We start from the raw sequence: 18,697 nt of genomic DNA, 5'->3' as shown, positions 1-18,697 counted from the left end.
TTTTCATTTGTCCATCAACATATCTTTACGAGGCATTGTTTTCTTGAGGAACAAATTTTAGTTTTGAATTATATCATTTATTTTTCCTTATAGTATTCTGAAAAACGTGAAAAAATTCCAAGTGGGGAATTAAAAAAAATGAAAGCAAAGCACAAAAATGTTGCGTTTTTTGGGGGGTTGTGTTGTCTTTACAATGTTCAGTTTATGGTAGAAATACGTGGTAACTTTGTTCTACATAGGTATGATCCAATTATCTTGGAAAGGGGAAGAAAATCGGATTAGAAAGTCCTTGAAAATCGGACTACTCTCAGATATCATCCGAGTGTAATCCAACTCGGGCATGCTGCAACTTTTTCCTAGGACCATCTCTGAGGGAAAAGTCGGACATGTATACGACCCCATCGAATAACATTGGTCGATGTGCGATCTAAGGTTTTGTCAGATTGCACTTGGACCAAAAATACGGTCATCTGCAGAAGCCCTAAATGCAACCTGTCAGCAACACTACTCCTACACAAGCAGACGTAGTGCAGGACAGGGCAGTTCAGAACATTGTGAAAGATACCAACTGTGGCACCATTCATTGTGCGGTTCCATCAAAATGCAGCTTTTACAGATATACAAATCAGCCGTGCATTTGCCTTGGTGAGCGTGTCAGTGCACTTGCAGTCTTATGGTTCCTCTTTGCTTTTCCCTTCCGTTCCAGTTGATTAAAAGTGAAGACTAGAAAAGACTTAATGCAGCAGAGCCTCGGTCTCCGCTGTCAATCAAGGTCCACAATCGGTGGGGAGAATGTAAGAGAAGCAATAGACTGCAAGTGCACTGGTACACCCGCCTGTTAACATTCAAGATTAATGAATATCAATAGACAATAAAGTTTTACAGTCCTGCACTACCTCTGCTTGAGTAGGGGTACTGTTACTGACAGGTTCCCTTTAACAAAAGACCCTCTTTCCCATAAGTGATTGGCTCTGTTATAAATTTAGTATTAGTCCCAGGCTATGTATAACAGAATAAAAGCCATGTAGACGTCCAATTAGTGCGCATGCCAAGAAAGCATCCAGCATAAAAGCATATCATATCTGCATGGCTATTACTCTGATAAAAGGAGTCTGTCAAAAATACTAATTACACCACTTATACAGGCATATAATGAACTTATAACAATAAAAAACACACCTGTGTTATAAAATGAATTGGTTTATTTGCCATTAAAAAAATGATTTATTTCATACGTAAATGTGGGGGTCTCAGGGTGCCCATGGCGTGACCAATGTCTCGGTTCACTGATATGCCCCCACAATTTGCATACAGAGCATCGTCAAATCTTAGGTGACAGCAGTGGAGTGATTGCTGCCTAATCTTAATCAGAAACTCTGCATCTCTGCAGTGACTGTGACACTGCAGGAGTCCAGCCATAGTCAGTGTCAGTACGCACTTTCATCTTTGGCTTCTGTCTGCGGTACATTACCAAGCTGCAGCCACAGACAGGAGCTAGCGAAAAGAGTACACTGACACTGCCGGAGCCAAACTATACTTAGTGTCTGAACTTGTTTTCATTACTTGCTCATGTCTGCAGTACAGTAGCTAATGGCAGCCCAGGACAGCAGGCAGTGATGAGAGAGCACAGTGACACTGCTGGAGCCTAGCCATGCTCAGTGTCAGTGTTCTTACATTGCTGGCTCTTGACTGAAGTACAGTACATAGTGGCTGCCTCAGACAGGAAACCAGTGATGAGAGAGCACACTGACACTGCAGGAGCCCAGCTCTGCTAGGCGTCACGGTGTGCGACTACACCGGGGCCCTTTAAGGCGGTTAATGATGAGGGCAATCTGGCCGGTTTCTCCGGGCTAGAGGCTCAGGGGGCTCCAGGCCAGATTGCCCTCTTGTGCAGCTGTGGGCAGGGAGCGATCCAAGCAGCTCCGATGCCTGCAAGAGAAAATTGCAGGAGCAGAGTTGCAAGGATCCATCCTGCTTCCTGCCCGCCGCCCGCTCTTCCTGTCTCTGACACAGAGAGGAGCGCCGCTGAATGACGTCATCATTCAGCGGCCGCTGCTGTGTCAGAGCGAGGAAGTGCGGGCTGTTGTGAACTCTCCTTATCCGACTTTTGAGGCAAGGCTCCCTCTGGTGGATACTGCTGGTAGTGGAGTTGGTCAACATGATGTTAACCCAACAGCTGCGGAAGATAATTGGACGAGTGGAGGTAGTGACTGGGACTACATAAGCGAGCAGACTTCTCTCAGTGGCTGCCGGTGATACTCCTTTCTTTGCTCATTGAGGATTTCTGTCTCCTGCCTGATCCTGCATTTTTCAGCAAAGTGTCATTTGCTAAACCCATTGCATCTGATTTTGCCTTGCTGTCAGGGGTCAGCTTGCTCCCCCAGGGGCTGCTGGCTCCTGCCCTGTATTTTTGTATCTTGTGTTTGTTTGCTCAGTCCCCTGCTGTATTAGCCTATTGCTAGCCGCCAGTTCACACCTGAGTGCTGATATAGTGGGAGTGAGGTTTGTACAAACCTCAGTATTTTTGTACATCAGTCAGGTTGGAATTGTTAGGGCTTTTGCGTGATTGCAGACAGTGCCTTTTCTGTCCTGTCCTATCTAGTCAGTGTGGGCCCCATCATTTGCTCATTCTATTTTCTGTCTGTGTTTGTGCTTCATCTTGTCTCACTGACAATATATGTTTGGGGGCTGTCTATTCCTTTGGGGATCTGCTCCGGGGCAGTTTAGATTTCACCTTTCTGTCTTTAGGCTTAGTTAGTCCTCCAGCTGTGATGAAGCGTCTAGGGCAAAGTAGGAACGCTCCACGATGACTGCTAGTTGTGTTGTTAAGATCAGGGGTCTGCAATCCGCTGAGTGACCAACATCTCTGGTGTTCTGGTGGCATAGCCTATTGCGCTCTCCTCCTCGGTGACCCATTCATAACAGCGGGTGATGTTGGGGACAGGTGAGAGGAGAGAGGTGTGTGTGTGTATGTATGTGTGTATGTCTGTGTGTGTATATGTATGTCTGTGTGTGTATGTATGTATGTCTGTGTGTATCTGTATGTATGTATGTCTGTGTGTGTATGTCTGTGTGTATGTCTGTCTGTCTGTGTGTGTGTGTGTGTATGTATGTATGTCTGTGTGTGTATGTATGTGTGTATGTCTGTGTGTGTGTCTGTGTGTGTGTAGGTGAAGCCTGGCCCTGGAGGAGATGGGGACATGAGGAGAAGACCGTGATGGGGAGAGAAGGCCATGATGCCTGGGGTGATGGGAGAAGGCGATGAGGGGGTAATGGGAGAAGGCTATGAGGGGGTAATGGGAGAAGGCCATGATGGAGGTGATGGAGAGAAGGAATTGATGGGATCATGGGAGTGGTGGAGAGAAGGTAATGATGGGAGTGATGAAGAGAAGGCAGTGATGGGGTGATGGAGAAGGCAATGATGGGAATGATGGGGAAAAGAGGGTGATGGGGAGAAGGCAATCATGGGAGTGATGGGGTGATAGAGCAGGTAATGATGGGAGTGATGGGGAGAAGGCAATAATGGGAGTGATGGGGTGATGGAGCACGCAATGATGGGAGTGATGAGGAGAAGGCAATGATGTGAGTGATGGAGCAGGCAATGATGGGAGTGATGAGGAGAAGGCAATGATGTGAGTGATGGAGCAGGCAATGAAGGGAGTAGGCAATGATGGGAGAGATGGGGAGAAGGCAGTGATGGGGTGATGGAGTAGGCAATGATGGGAGTGATGGGGAGAAGGCAATGATGGGAGTGATGGAGTGATGGAGCAGGCAATGATGGGAGTGATGGGGAGAAGGCAATGATGGGAGTGATGGGGAGAAGGCAATGATGGGAGTGAAGGGGAGAAGGCAGTGATGGGAGTGAAGGGGAGAAGGCAGTGATGGGAGTGATGGGGAGAAGGCAATGGAGAGGGAATGATGGGGTGGTGGGGGAAAAAGAAATGATGATGGGGTGGTAGGGGAGAATGCAATGATGGTGGTGGTGGAAAGGGCAATAATGGGGGTGGAGGAGGAGGAAATGATGGATGTGGTGGAATGGGCAATGATGGGAGTGGTGGGGGAGAAAGAAAAGATAGTGGTATGGGGAGAAGAAAATGATGGAGGTGGTGAAGAGGGCAATGATGGGGTGGGGGAGAGGACAATAATGGGATGCGAGGGGAGGAGGACAATGAGGGGTGTGGGGGATTGGGATGGGAGGAAGGGGGACTTATAATGGCCTTAGGAACAGGGGGAGGTGGAGGAAGACATTATTATCGCTTATTATGTCTAACACAGTCCCTTAGTATATAGTGTACTCACTATGTCTAACAGAGTCCCTTAGTATATAGTGTACTCACTAATTCTGTATAACACCATCCTTAGTTACAAAGTTTCCTCCTTTATTATGTATAACACGTCCCTTATTACGTACCATCCTCTCTAGTTATATATGGTGCCGTCCCTTATTATATAGCTTCCTCTGCTGTTATGTATAGTGCTGTCTCTTACATAGTGTATTCTTGTTAATATTTATTATTCACAGCGCCCTCTTTTATTACATAGTCCCCTCTCTTTTTAGATATAAAATGACTGCTGATCGAGGAGCCGGTGACCAAACTACAAGTCCATCAGCTCCTCCATTAGAAAGGAAGCTTTCCCATGCTTCATCAGCCATCATTGCATTATACAGCTAACAAGACAGGATGATATGTAATAAAAAACAGGGCTCTATATTATTCAATATGTAAGGGACGGTACTGTAAATAACAAGAGAGGGCACTGTGTAAGGGACAGAAATATACATAATAAAGGAGACTATGTTATATATGTACATGTATGTGTGTGTGGCTATATAATATCAATAAATATATATATATATATATATATATATATATATATATACACAAATGTAGCTTTGACACCATAAAAGGAGGGGGGTCTAGACACATTTCTTGCAAAGGGGCCCCAAGCTGTCAGTGTCCGCCCCTGGTCTGCAGTACCACACCAAGCTGCAGCCGCAGACAGGAGCCAGCAAAGAGAGTACACTGAAGCTGTTTGAGTGGTGTGCGGCTGGGCTGCGACAGGGTCAGTGTGCTCTCATCACACTGGCTCCTGACTGAGGCCACCGCTCTGTGCTGTACTGCAGGCAAGAGCCAGTAATAAGTGCACACACTAACAATGCGCATGGATGGGTTCCTGCAGTGTCACTGCGGAGGTGCGGAGCCAATGATTAAGTACAGGGAGTGCTCAAAATCAATATAATAATAAAAATAATAATAATCGTATTTTATTATTATGACTATATATGACTTCTGTATTTTGGATGACATTTTCCTATTCAAGTCTACGGGTTCGCCCAAAAAATTGGATTCCATATGAATCAACAATATAACATAAAAGTATTATACTAAACTGTATTTGGTCTTGTAAATTTTAATAACTACTGATGTTTAAAAATGAATGCCATCAGGATTGCTTAAAGATGAAAATTCAGGTGGAAAAATGTCTGTTTTTTTCCGGATGAAAATTGGACGATTCTTTATGTTTGTGTGAACTTAGCTTTAGACCTTTACATGGGGAGTTTTTTCTCTCCGAACACTTGTTAAATAGTATATTAATATGAAGTGAACAAGGTCAGCAGGAATATGCGGCATGTAAGTGAAAACAGTCATTGCATACACCGACATGGATGGACTAATAATGACGCTCCTTTGTAGATGGTTAGGTGAGAACCTACTGGTACAATGGTGACACGTGAAGCTGAATAGTTAATGCTGGGTAGATTTACAGGACATGAGAAGATGAGACGCTGAGACGCTGTCCATGAGTATCACTAAATCTATAAAGACCTCGTCTTTGATATGTGGCCAATGTTGTTAGTTTGTTGTTATATATGAAAAGAGACGACAGAGATAGTGCATTAATAAAACATCTGATGTGAGGAGACATCAATAGACCGGTGGTAATAGGTCTGCAAAGGGGATAAGCCGGAGACAGGGCTGACTAAAGAGTGATAAGACTTTACCTGGTTCCTGATCTCTAGTGGGGGCTCCCCTACCCTACAAGGTGATACATATACAATAATCTATCCACAGGGTGATAAATGTATGTCCACTGGGTGTCCAACCATTGGAAACCCCGACGACCATGGGAACATAGGTCTCCAAGTCACCTGTGTGAATTGAGGGGTAGTGAGCATGTAGTGAGTGTAGAAGTGGAGGAAAACTATGCTCACTACTGCTCCACTGACACGGGGGACTTTAGGCTCCCATTCTCTCGATTAGTGGATGTATTAGCAGTCAAACCCTCAGCTATGATTAATATTTCAGTCATCTATCCTTGGGATAAATTATACAATTTTATCCCTTACATATGTAATTTAAGTTAGCATAACCCACAGATGTAGGAAAAAATCAGCTGGTGAGGTGTTTCCCACCAAGAAGAAGTTGGCATATCATAAGCTGAGGGTATGTAGTAGGTTTATGGTAGAGTCAGTATAACTGTGTCATGCCTCAGGATTCGATGCGCCAGCCTTGATGGTTGTCTGGCGGCGTCTCCATACACTGAGCCATTGGACATCTTGTCACTGTCCGGGTGCTGATTTGCATTTGCCTTTTGTCACTCCTTTCTTACAGTAGGTGTTTTCTATTTGCTATTTTGCCTATCCTATCACTCTGCAGGGCCTTCTGTTTAAACCTCACTGCTTCCTCTTTTTTCTGCTTGTGATAGCTTACAACTACCAAATTTGGTGGTGAAGGAGTAGTCCTTATTTGTGGCAGTCAGTTATCTGCCTGGTTTTGGTAGTGTGTGTATTGCCTTATCCTCTCCCATTTGGCTGGTCGCTCCTACTGTTCTCTTGTTATCCTCTTCGTTGTTTCATGAGTATTTTTGTATGATTTCAGTTTCATTTCATCCCAGTCTGTTCTGGTCTGTGCTAGCCATTTCTCGTCAGTCACATACCACCCTGGCTGGGTGGGGGAGGAATTAGTTCAGTGTGCATTCAGGAGCATAGTAAGGTTGGAGACCCAGGCCTCTCAACCTTCAAGAGTACCTCTGGGACAGTGATAGTGAGGGCTCCAGCTCCAGGGACAGTTGCAGGAACCTCCCACTTACTTCAGACCGCCACATTGTGACAAACTGACTGTGATATGTATGATCAATTATAGGCCTCATTCAGATGTCTGATTTTTTTCATTTAAGAGAAAATCGCACTGATTCTTTTCATCAGACTTTGATCAGAGTATGGTACAAGTGTCGTCCGACTTTATCATACTTGAAGAAACTAAATAAAGTCTCGACATTCTTCATTCTGACAGTCCGTGAAAATTGGACCGCACTTGGATGTCATCCAAGTTTGGTCTAATTTTTTTCACAGACTCATTGACTTACATTGCTGATTTTAATCTCTCGGATCAAAATCGGACATCTCTCCAATATTTTCAGTCGACAACTCAGTCCCAGGAAAAAAATCGTATGTGTGAATGGCCTCAGACTATCAAGTGCTATTCGTGAAAACACAGATAGCACTCGTGTTCGAAAATGGATGTCTGAATGAGGCCTTAGTCAGATACAATGCTCAGACCTGAAGCACTCATATGTGTGAAAGGAACGCCAACAATTAACTGATTGGATCATCGAGATCACAATGAAATCCCTTTAACTCTCCTCCTTGGGATGGCAACAAGAGGAGAAAGGGTAAACTACCAGCCATCCTAGGACAGCACTTGTTCTTTCACTATTCAGGTGCATTAGCGAGTGCTCAGGCTCCTTATAAGTAAAATGAAATGACGGCAGCACTAAAATGGGTCAAGTGACAGTGGAATGACAGCACTGCCTGCCACACTCGCTGCATCAGATCCTCTATGTGGAGATAATTAAAAATGAAAGCTCTCTTATACACTGTACTTTACAGTCCTGCTACTAGAAGTGATGACTCCTGCAGCACATACATGGAAAAAATTCTGATCATTAGCTTATTTTTTTTTACATTAAGAAATATAAGACGCCAAGGTGCAAACATGATGAATAGTGCAGGCATCCACAAGTGCCAGGCATCAGACTTTTAGGCTACATTCATTTCCATTATTTTCTGAGCCATTTCTGCACCTATTAAGTAAATTAGGTTACCTGCATTTTTTCATACCATAAATGTGTGCAATTTTATTTGTATTTTCGATGCTTCTTTTTTTAATCTCTTTTTGCTGCATCATGTTATAAATAAGCTACTTTGTTTTTGATATGTCTTGGTATTTGGCATGGACAAAACTAGTGATACTGTCATGTGCACATTACATACGTTTTTTATGCATTTCGACATGCAAACACATTAAAACTACATGTGCGGTTTTCACTTGCAGTTTTTCATACACAAGTTCTATCCACATTTTTCACAGATCGCATTTGCCCCTATTATATTCTTTGGAGCTGTTCACAAGTCCGGCATTTTTGCAGACTGAGTGGTGTTGTTCACATGTCCGATCATAGATCAAACTCACCAAAGTACGGTAAGTCAATGTGTCCATGAAAAAAAATCGCTTTGCCATCTGTGTGCTGTTCAATTTTTACTGAGAGATAGGAGAATCTCAAAAATGCGACATCAGTTTTTTTTTCTTCGTATTAGTAAAACTGGTGAAACTCTGATGATCACAAAATTACACCAACCAAATAACAAGTACTCCCTACTCAAACAATATACTCAAAAGTAATTGTCTGGGGCTACCTTGATTCAGATAAAATAGCACTAGGATATCATGGCATAAGTGTAATTTTTCTTAATTTTTCTTGAAATCGCTCAACAGCTTGTGCAAATGTAAGAGTGGTGGACTATGCTGTTGCATTCCTACCCCTGAAGACACCAATCGCGTCATGTGAATAATGTCATGCGTTTATCTTATATAGAGCTCTGGCAAAAATTAAGAGACCTCTGCACAGTGTTATAAAAATCAGCTTCTCTACATGTCTGACGGCCATTCCATTCCAATGTCAGTTAAATTCCAACCAGGGTACACCTCATTCTACTTAATGTGCTTCTGATTAGGTGATCACCTGAACCAAATCTTTTAGCGAAGGAAAGTATAAGGGTGTGTGCACACGATGTGGATTTTGCTGCGGTACCGCAGCGGTTTTGGCCGCTGCGGGTCCACAGCAGTTTTTGCTGCGGTGTACAGTACCATTATTTCCTATGGGAATAAAAAAACGCAGTGCAGACGGTGCGGATTTTTCCGCGGTTTTGAAACCGCAGAAAGAATTGACATGTCAGTTCTTTCTGCGGATTCCGCTGCGTTTGCCATCTCCTCCATTGAGGAGATGAAAAACCGCAGGGCAAAACCACAAAGCAATCCGCAGGTAAAACCGCAGGTCTTTTGACCTGCAGATTTACCTGCGGATTTTACAAAATCCGCGCGGCCAAATCCGCACTACAATCCGCAGCGTGTGCACATACCCTAAAAAACCCTGCTGTGGAGTTCACAATCCTCTTGCAATAGGATGGCAAAACAAGTGCAAGTAATATCCCAAAAGTAATACGAATGAAAAAATAACTTTTAGGCTGTGTGCACACGTTGCTTTTTTTTTGCGTTTTCGCAGCACTTTTACGCTGTGCACCGCCGCGAAAACGAAAGAAAATGCATCCCATGCAATCCTATGGGATTCCACAATGCTGTGCTAATGCTGCAAATTTTTCCGCTGCGGAATCGCATAGTGGAAAAATATGCAGCATGCTCATTCTTTTTGCGGAATCGCGGCAATTCAGCACCCATAGGATTAAACTGAAACGCTCACTTTACGCATGTGGCTATGCCCACCATGCGTAAAGTGAGCGCTCAATGCGCGGATGGTACCCAGGGTCTGGAGGAGAGGAGACTCTTCACCATGCCCTGGGTACCATAATCCTGTAAAAAATAGAATAAAAATAAAAAATAGAGATATAATCACCCTCCGGCGGCCCCCGAAGTCCTTCCTGCCTCTCACCACGCTCCCGGCATCTTCCAGTCCCCACGCTCCCGGCATCTTCCAGTCCCAGTAATGTTTTGTGCGAATGACCGCTGATGTCGTCGCTGTCTCGCAACCTTGACCTCATCTCAGGTCCTTTGCGCAAAGCATTACTGGGACCGGAAGATGCCGGCAGCGCCGTAGAGCAGATCGGGGGCCGTAGGAAGGTGAGAATAACAATATATTTAATTTTTTTTATCATTTTTAACATCCTATCTTTTACTATTGATGCTGCATAGGCAGCATCAATAGTAAAAAGTTGGTCACACTTGTCAAGCACTATGCTTGACAAGCGTGACCAACCTGTCAATCACATTTCCAAGCGATGCTTGAAATCGCTTGGAATGCGCCAGCATTCCGCAAGCAAAAAACGCTTGCAAAACGCTTGTTTTTCGTGGGAAAAACGCATGCGTTTTACCCGCGGCAGGAGTTGCAGAAATGCTGCAGACATTTCCACAGCATTTCCACACGTGTGCACATAGCCTAAACCATGCTCAAGGAGTTGACAAGCCTTGAGTGAGGGAAAAGAAGGGCTCAGTTCTGGCAGAGGGATACAGTGACCGTTATGTTGCCTCCACCCATAAAATTTCTAAGATGGCAATCCATTACAACAAGGTCAAGCAGCAGACTTTGAAGACAACAAAGTTACAGACCAGCAGAGGGCGAAAACAACTCTCCACTGACCAGGATGACTATCATCTTATTCAAATGTCACCCAGCAACCGCAGGATGACATCAAGTGACCTACAAAAGTAATGGCAAGTGGCAGCTGGCGTAAAGTACACAGCAAGAACAGTTCATAACAGGTTCCTACTTTAGAGGCAGGGCTCAAGTTATGTAAAGCTAGAAAAAAGCCTTACATCAATGAGAAGCAAAGGAGAGCCAGGCTGAAGTTTGCCAAAGACCATAAGGACTGGACTATAGAGAAATGGAGTAAGGTAATCTTCTCTGATGAGTCTAATTTTAAGCTTTGCCCAATACCTGGTCGTCTAGTGGTTAGACAGAGACCTGGAGACGCATACAAGCCATAGTGTCTTGCACCCGCTGTGATATTTGGTGGAGGATCGGTGATGATCTAGGGATGCTTCTGTAAGGGGGAGAGGTCCGTTGGATGCAGTGAATAGCCAGAGACAGAGAAGGGGTTAACAAGGGTTTACTGAACAAGAAATTAACAAGTAATACTCCACGCAAGGAGGCAAGACGAGTAAAGAGCAGAGGAAATTACATACAAACACAATGCTCAGGAATAGGAGATAAAGATACACGGTAACTTATCACTTGCAGTTCTTGCAGGGAAAAGGCTGGAAAATCGTGGACAAATTTCTCTGGCTCTGCTACGGAGATACGAGAAGCACTGTCTCCCGACGGTGCTGATGGATTCAGTTCTGCTTGTCTTGAGTGCGTCGGAATTTGGAAACAGTCTTTTAGGTGGATTCCTCGGCAAAGGCGCCGGACACGAAACATGGGCACCCTTACAGTCCACGGCAATTGGCGGTCTTTCAGAATAGTCTCTAGGCAGTTTATCCTCTATCACAGTCACAACAGGAATATCCAAAAGCACGGGTCCAGACGGTATATTAATAGCGTCAAAGGAAGTCTTTAGGTCCGCACGCTGATGGTTAGGTGACGTGAAGTTGTCAGCGCGAGCAGCGGAGAAGGAAGCAACACTCCCCTGTCATTTTCCCGCCAAGTCAGACCCATTCCCACGCTCAGGTCTCCTTATATACCCCGCGCCCCCTGCTTTCCGACAGAAAGGTCTCTCCCTCCTAGAAGAACCCTCCCCCGGCATCAGTGGTGACAGTCCCGATAGTTCCGGCCTTAAAGGGCACCGGACACCACTGACTCTGTCTCAGCTTATCTTCTTACACCCCCCCTATCTTTTCACTCGCCATTCCACGGGCGAGGCATCCTGAGTATAACTAGAGAGTTTGTTGTCGGTTCTAGCGGTGTGCCGCCAAATAAACTGATCCTGATTATATCGAATGGAGGGTTGTCCAGCAGTTGTTCATTCAGAGCGACGTAGAATGGAAGGAATAGTGGAGTCTTCCTGCGGAGGTAAAGCCGAACATGCACCCACCATAGCGTTCTCTTCTGGGGTCTCAGGATTCCGCTCTGCAGACAAATTTGCGGATGGATGGTCGAAATTTTCATCATCTTTATCCTCCACGGCCACAGTAGGCACCTCTTCAGGAACTTCAGGGGTTTCTTTTTTCTGAATGGGGTCTTCGGAGAGCATACCCCTGTGGACCACTCTAGTGAGCGCACTCTCTTGCCCTTCCGGATAAACCTCGTACACAGGTCCTTCCATACCGACTCGATGCTTCACTCTGTACGGCCTATTCTCCCATCGATTTTTAAGCTTGTCACAAGGACGTTTCTCCCTCACTAACATTCGATCACCAACCTGAAGATCTGTCCCCCGTAGAGGAAGCTTATTCAGGGTGTTCCAGTTCCCGGAGCCGTGTCTGAACTAACTGATGTATGGTTTGTAGACAATGACGATGTTCTTGGGTGGTAAACGAACCACTGGAAAGTTTTTTCAAGACTGAAGTGAGCCCTTTTTTCGCGAGCTTCAGAGGCCACAGCTGACAGCACTGTCTCTGGAATCACCACCTGCCAGGAAGCCCCAAGTTCCCTCTGAAGTTGAACCTTCCGGTATAACAACCTGTTTCTCATCTGGAGGAGCTCCCATTGATGGAGCATCTTCATTGCTTCTGGAGTCAGAGCACTCTGCTGTTCCTGGGCTAGGCAGCTTCTTCAACGTCACCCAGTGTCGGGACAGAGCAAGCTCACGATCTTCCTGCTGCAATTGAACCCACTCATCCCGAGATCTTTCCAATTTTCCTATATGATGGGGAGTCTGTATTTAGTCCAGTGTGGCCTTCGGAACTGGGGCACCTCCTCTTCCTCAAGCAACTCATCTCTACTCTTTCCCGGTGGTGCATGTCTTGCTCTGGACAAGGCGTCAGTGTGTGTGTTCTCTGCTCCCCTTCTATAGGCAATTCTGTACCGGAACTTCGCCATTCAGGCCACCCAATGCTGCTCCATGGCTCCTAGCTTGGCGTTCTCCAGATGCGCTAACAGGTTACTATCGGTGCGCACTTGCACCTCTGAGCCGGACAGGTATTCTGTGAATCTCTCCGTCATGGCCCACACCAATGCCAGCAACTCCAGCTTGAAGGAGCTATAGTTGTCCGGGTTGTGTTCAGAATCGTGGAGGGAATGGCTAGCATAAGCGATTACCCTTTCTCTTCCGTCCTGCACCTGCGACAACACAGCCCCAAGCCCGTGCAAGCTTCCATCGGTGTGGAGAATGAACGGTATAGAGAAGTTCCCATAAGCAAGTACCAGAGCTTCGGTTAGTGCATTTTTAATTTACAAAATTTCTTTTCCTGCCTCTCCTTCCAATGGATGGATCGACTCTTGGCATTTGGGGGTACCCCCTTCAGGAGTTCAAGTTACGATTGCACCACCCAGGCAAAATTCTTCACGAAGTGATGGTAGTATCCCGTCAATCCCAGGATGATGCAATCCACTAGATGAGTATAGCCTCAAAGTTCAGATCACCTAGACACCTCTCCATCAGCCGTTGAAACGTCCCGGGGGCATTGGCCAGGCCAAGCGGCATTCTGTTGAACTCAAAGAGACCCAAGGGCAGTATAGAGGCCGTCTTTGCCCGATCCTTTTCTGACATGGGCACTTGCCAGTAGCCACTGGCGAGATCCAGCATTGAGAAGAATTTGGCTTTCCCCAACGCGGACAGAGACTCCTCAATCCGGGGCAGAGGGTATGAATCTCGTACAGTACATGTGTTTAGCTTATGGTAGTCTAAGCAGAACCTCAGAGACCCGTCTTTCTTCCACACCAGCACAATAGTGGCCGCTCACGAACTCTGGCTTTCCCTGATAACACCCGCCTGCAGCATTTGACTGAGCATTTCTCTCACTTCCTGATATAACTGGGGGGGAATCTGTCGATAGCATTCTCGTATGGGTGCTGTATCCCTCGTTGGTATCTTGTGAGTAATCGCCGTGGTGCAGCCGAAGTCATCTTCATGGTTCGAAAAAATGGACTGATATCGCCCCAGTAGCGCTTCTACTTGATGTACTTGGGAGGGCGTGAGTTTGGACTGTTCAGCGACCATCTGTTCTATGAGGTGCCAACCCTCTTGGATGTATTGAGGTTCGGCCGTCAGAGAGGTGGTGACTCTCACCGACCACTGGTCTTCCGGATTCACCGCCAACTGTATATCCTGGGCTGGTATGACTTCTTTGGGCATGCCCACTACCCGCGCGATTTCACTTCGGCATGGAACGACAATTTCCTGGCCTGTCAAATTCATACACTGTTCCCTCTCATACCACGGCCAGCGCTCGGGCCACCAAAAGTCCTGCAGGCAGTTGTTCCACTACCAAAGGTTCCAATTGGACTTCCACCCCCTCCAGCGGCACACGTGCTCGGACGGGCAGGGTTAGCACAGTCTGTCCTGGTGGTAACGTGAGTTGAGTGGATGCCGACACAATCACTTTTCCTAGCATTTCTCTTTGACCGGAGACTTCCTGCATGTGGGCTGTGCAAATTAACTGTTGAAACACCCGCCGCTGGGGGGTCTGCAGACTCCGCTGATTTAGAGACAAGTGTGATGGCTCATCACTCAGCAGCTTTCCGAACTCTTTCAGGATATTCATCCCCAATGTGACGGTGGCCAGCCTTTCCCTGAGTCAGCACGATACCCCTCCGTCCAAGATCCTTGCCACACAGGGAGACCTGCATCCATACCACCTGTCATGAACACGGCACTGCACTTGCTCACTGAGCCAATGCGCGTGTCCTGAGTACAAAAACAGTGCTCAAAGATACCTGTGGAGCAGGGCAGCAGCGGTGACGATGCATGCTTCAGACTATCAGGACCTGAAGCATGTGACTGCTGGGGGCGAGACCTAAGCTCCACAGAGCTAGGAGCTGCAGGGAAACTCCTAGAAAGGTAACTACGGGACAAGTTACCAAGGGGTATAGACAGGGACGTAAACCAAATCAAGCCGGGGTCAAAGCACGAGATAGCACGACAGTACCAAAGGGTTAAACAGAGCAGATAGTCAGACGTAGCAATAGATCAGAAAACCAGAACGGGCAATAAACGATACAATATGGGTAAACGGTAACGGAGTAACGATAGCCAAGCCAGGAAGTCAGAATTGGAGAAGACAATAGTACCATAACGTGAGAGAGAGAACAGAGTGAGAGAACAGACCGGGTCATACACGGGAATCAAACAAGCAAAGCAGTATACAAGCACACCAGGGGTCAGACACACAGCCAGAGAAACAGTATAGCTGACAGGGAATGCCAGTCTGGAGCGAGCACAAATACCCCTCCCAAATCCAAAGGGAGGCCAGCAAAGTTAACCCTGAGAAAACAGGACATTAACCATGTCCTAACCATGACCCCACCCCTACGATCGGGATGGGCAGGTGATTTGCCACCGTCAGCTTTATCACTGGGCCCCACTCGGGCCGGAGGGTTTCTGGTAAGTGCCGATGGAAGTACACTTCCGGCATTGTGGTCACTTGAGACCCGGTATCCACCAGGCAATGCACAGCCCGGCCATCGAACTCAGCTCAGACCATCGTGCATGTGGACACCAGATTCGTGGGACTTTCACTACTCCTTCCTTTCCATTCTGTCTCCGGGCGACGTCCCCCAGGCTCGGATCCCTCTAGTTTAACGGGCGCAATGGCCGGGGCCCAGCCTGCCGCGGACATCTCTAGCCATAAGCCCTATCTCTCTGCAGTTGTAACATGCAAAAGACCTTGGTTGGCGAAACCTTCGGGCCTCTTAACAGACATTTGCTTCCCCTTGACCAGTGCGAGATGGGGCAATACCCATACGTTGTGTTAGTCTAGAACAGGGTTCCCCAACTCCAGTCCTCAAGGCCCACCAACAGATCATGTTTTCAGGATTTCCTTTGTATTGCACAGATGAAGCAATTACCACCTGAGCAATATTAAGGAAATCCTGAAAACATGTTCTGTTGGTGGGCCTTGAGGACTGGAGTTAGGGAACCCTGATCTATAAGACCAGGACATCATAGTTTGTCACAGAAGTGAAGTGGCCCTAGTTGTGGGCATGCCTGAAGAAATAATGCCACCTCAAACCATGCCGTTGAAAGTACACCAGGAAGACTCCTGGACCGTGACAGTGAATTCCTCGGTGACACTGGAGCCTCAGCATATTCAAGAGGGGCGTACTATTCTAGACCAAATGCGAGACAAATTGACTGAACTCACCCAGGAACAGATGCAGCAGGTGGAAGCTCTATTGGGACGATATCAGGACGTGTTTGCTCATCATGAAGATGACTTTCGCTGCACCACGGCCATCACTCACAAGATACCCACGAAAAACACGGCACCCTTAAGAGAACGCTATAGACAAATTCTGCCACAATTATATCAGGAGGTGAAAAGTATGCTGGGCCAGATGTTGCTGGGCTGCTCCAATAGTTTGGCACAGAAAAAAGACGAGACTCTGCATTTTTGTGTGGATTATCAGAAACTTAATGCCTGCACTGTGAAAGATTCATATCCTTTGCCCAGGATTGAAGAGTCGCTGTCTGCACTAGGGACGGCTAGATTCTTTTCGACGTTAGATCTCGTCAGCGGCTATTGGCAAGTACCGATGTCAGAACAGGATCGAGCAAAGACTGCTTTATTCTGCCCATGGGCCTATTTGAATTCAACTGAATGCCATTCGGCTTTGCTAATGCCTCCGGGACCTTTCAGTGTCTCATGGAGAAGTGTCTGGGTGATCTGAATTTCAAAGCTACGCTAATTTATTTAGACGATATCATAGTCTACGCTGCTTCATTTGAGGAACACCTACAACGTCTGGAACAAGTGTTGAGTTGCATGCAGAAACACGGATTGAAGGTGAAACCTCAAAAATGTAATCTGTTCCACACTCAGATTGAGTACCTGGGTCATGTTGTGTCTGCTGAAGAAGTGAAACCCTCTCGGGAAAAGATTGCTGCGATACAGGATTGGCCCACTTCAGAGACAGTGAAGGATGTTCTAGCATTTCTAGGACTGACTGGGTATTACCGCAGCTTTGTGAAAGACTTTGCTCGCCGGGCTAGAGCGCTGCAAAGTTGTTGAAGGGAGCACCCTCATGCACAAAGAACTGGAATATTTACTGGAAAGAACATCAGGAGTAAGCTTTTCAAGACCTGAAGAGGGCATTATGTAACATATGTAAGGAGGTGACAAAGGCTGTCATATGCTTCCCTCTCTTTGGACACTGGAAATGGCAGGAAGCTGGTGGGCCTAAACGCACGGACAGGACAGAGATAGTCCAAGAAAGAGCAGTTATTGCCAGGATAGGACAGGGATTGTCCTGGAAGAGCAGGGATTGCTAGGAAGACAGGAAAGCCCTAGAAATGTCACTCTGTATGCACTGTGCCGCCTCTGTACTGAAAACCCTGCTGTTTAGTAAAGTTAGCCTGTTTGAGTGGACACTATCTCTGTAGTTATTTGTGAGACCCATGGGTCTGAAGCTGGAATGATGGAAGCAGAGGGGACTCCAGTGATTAATGTGAGTGCTCACATTACACATACAGCAGAAGTGACATTATGTTTCATTTGTGGGGCGTCAGGGTGTGGGAACACCACAACTCGTTGCCACGACTACTACCCTGGCAGCCTTACACATATTTGCTCAACTCTACTTATAACACTACACAAAATTGGATTCCATAGAGATGGAGCACACTGCTATTATCATTGCATGTGACATTTACCTCATGGTCAATGTAAGCAGCAATTGTTGGATGGTGTTGTATCTACAGATGTAGTTGAATGTGTAATGTAACGCTTTACATTTTGCACTTAGCCATAAGCAAGCCGAAACTAATCACATAGCAATATAAGTAGAATTTATGGTGTAAAATGACCTTATATATGGTGATTCAGACAACCCCAATCCAGTGGCTGTGTTGGCTACCTGACAGCACTGAGAATCCCCTGCATTTGCAGCACCTCTTCTGATTAGTAGGCCCCATGGCAACATAATGCTATAGTGTGACGCATGCATGATGGCACGGGGTCTACTAATTAGAAAAACGTGCCAGGGATTTAGCAGTATTCGGGTGAGTTCTCCTTCAATGGAAGTCTTAAAGCAGAGGCTGGACAGACATCTGACTGGGATGATTTAGCGAATCCTGCTTTGAGCAGGGGGTTGGACCAGATGGCCCAGGAGGTCCCTTCCAACTCTACGATTCTATGATTCTATTATTCTATGATTTACACTGCTCTGGTCCAGCAGCTATTTAGGACATTAAATAATAGATAACTTACAACAATAAGCAGAACATGCACAGAAGAAGAGCGAATATGGGTTTTGGCTGGCAGACACCTCCTTCACACGGTAGGATCGTTCTTCCACGATACTGGAATATGCAGAACGTTAACCCAAACACCAGCATGAAAATGAGGAAAAGGATGGTGATGATGGCACAGGTCACATAGCCAGCTTCATACTTCACAATCTGCAATGAAAAACAAATCAACATATTAGTGACAAGGAAGAATAAAACAACAGAATAATAATCAAGTTCATAGTATACAGGATAATACACAAAGCTCAACTTCGCCTTTGTTCTAGCTTTGATTTAGAGGCATTAGTCTCCCCTTTCATAACCCTTGGGCCAATTCACTACAATATAGTGCAAGAG

At 46.1% G+C, this 18,697-nt stretch overlaps 1 protein-coding gene across 4 annotated transcripts in view; it reads right to left on the bottom strand.

The window, feature by feature from the left end:
- Positions 1 to 18,697, bottom strand: part of PROM2 (prominin 2) — a 144,705-nt gene that overhangs the window by 111,848 nt on the left and 14,160 nt on the right. For all 4 annotated transcript variants that reach the window (XM_073559511.1, XM_073559515.1, XM_073559514.1 and 1 more), the window contains exon 3: positions 18,321 to 18,511. In XM_073559511.1, coding sequence (XP_073415612.1) covers positions 18,321 to 18,511 — 191 coding nt within the window. The remainder of the gene's footprint in view (positions 1 to 18,320; positions 18,512 to 18,697) is intronic.

The sequence above is a fragment of the Dendrobates tinctorius genome, unplaced genomic scaffold, assembly GCF_039654945.1.
Source record: "Dendrobates tinctorius isolate UK_male_01 unplaced genomic scaffold, ASM3965494v1 ptg000272l, whole genome shotgun sequence".
In the NCBI taxonomy this organism is placed as follows: Eukaryota; Metazoa; Chordata; class Amphibia; order Anura; family Dendrobatidae; genus Dendrobates; species Dendrobates tinctorius.
The sequence above is the reverse complement of the archived record's forward strand: the minus strand, read 5'-3'. Positions and strand labels throughout refer to the sequence as shown.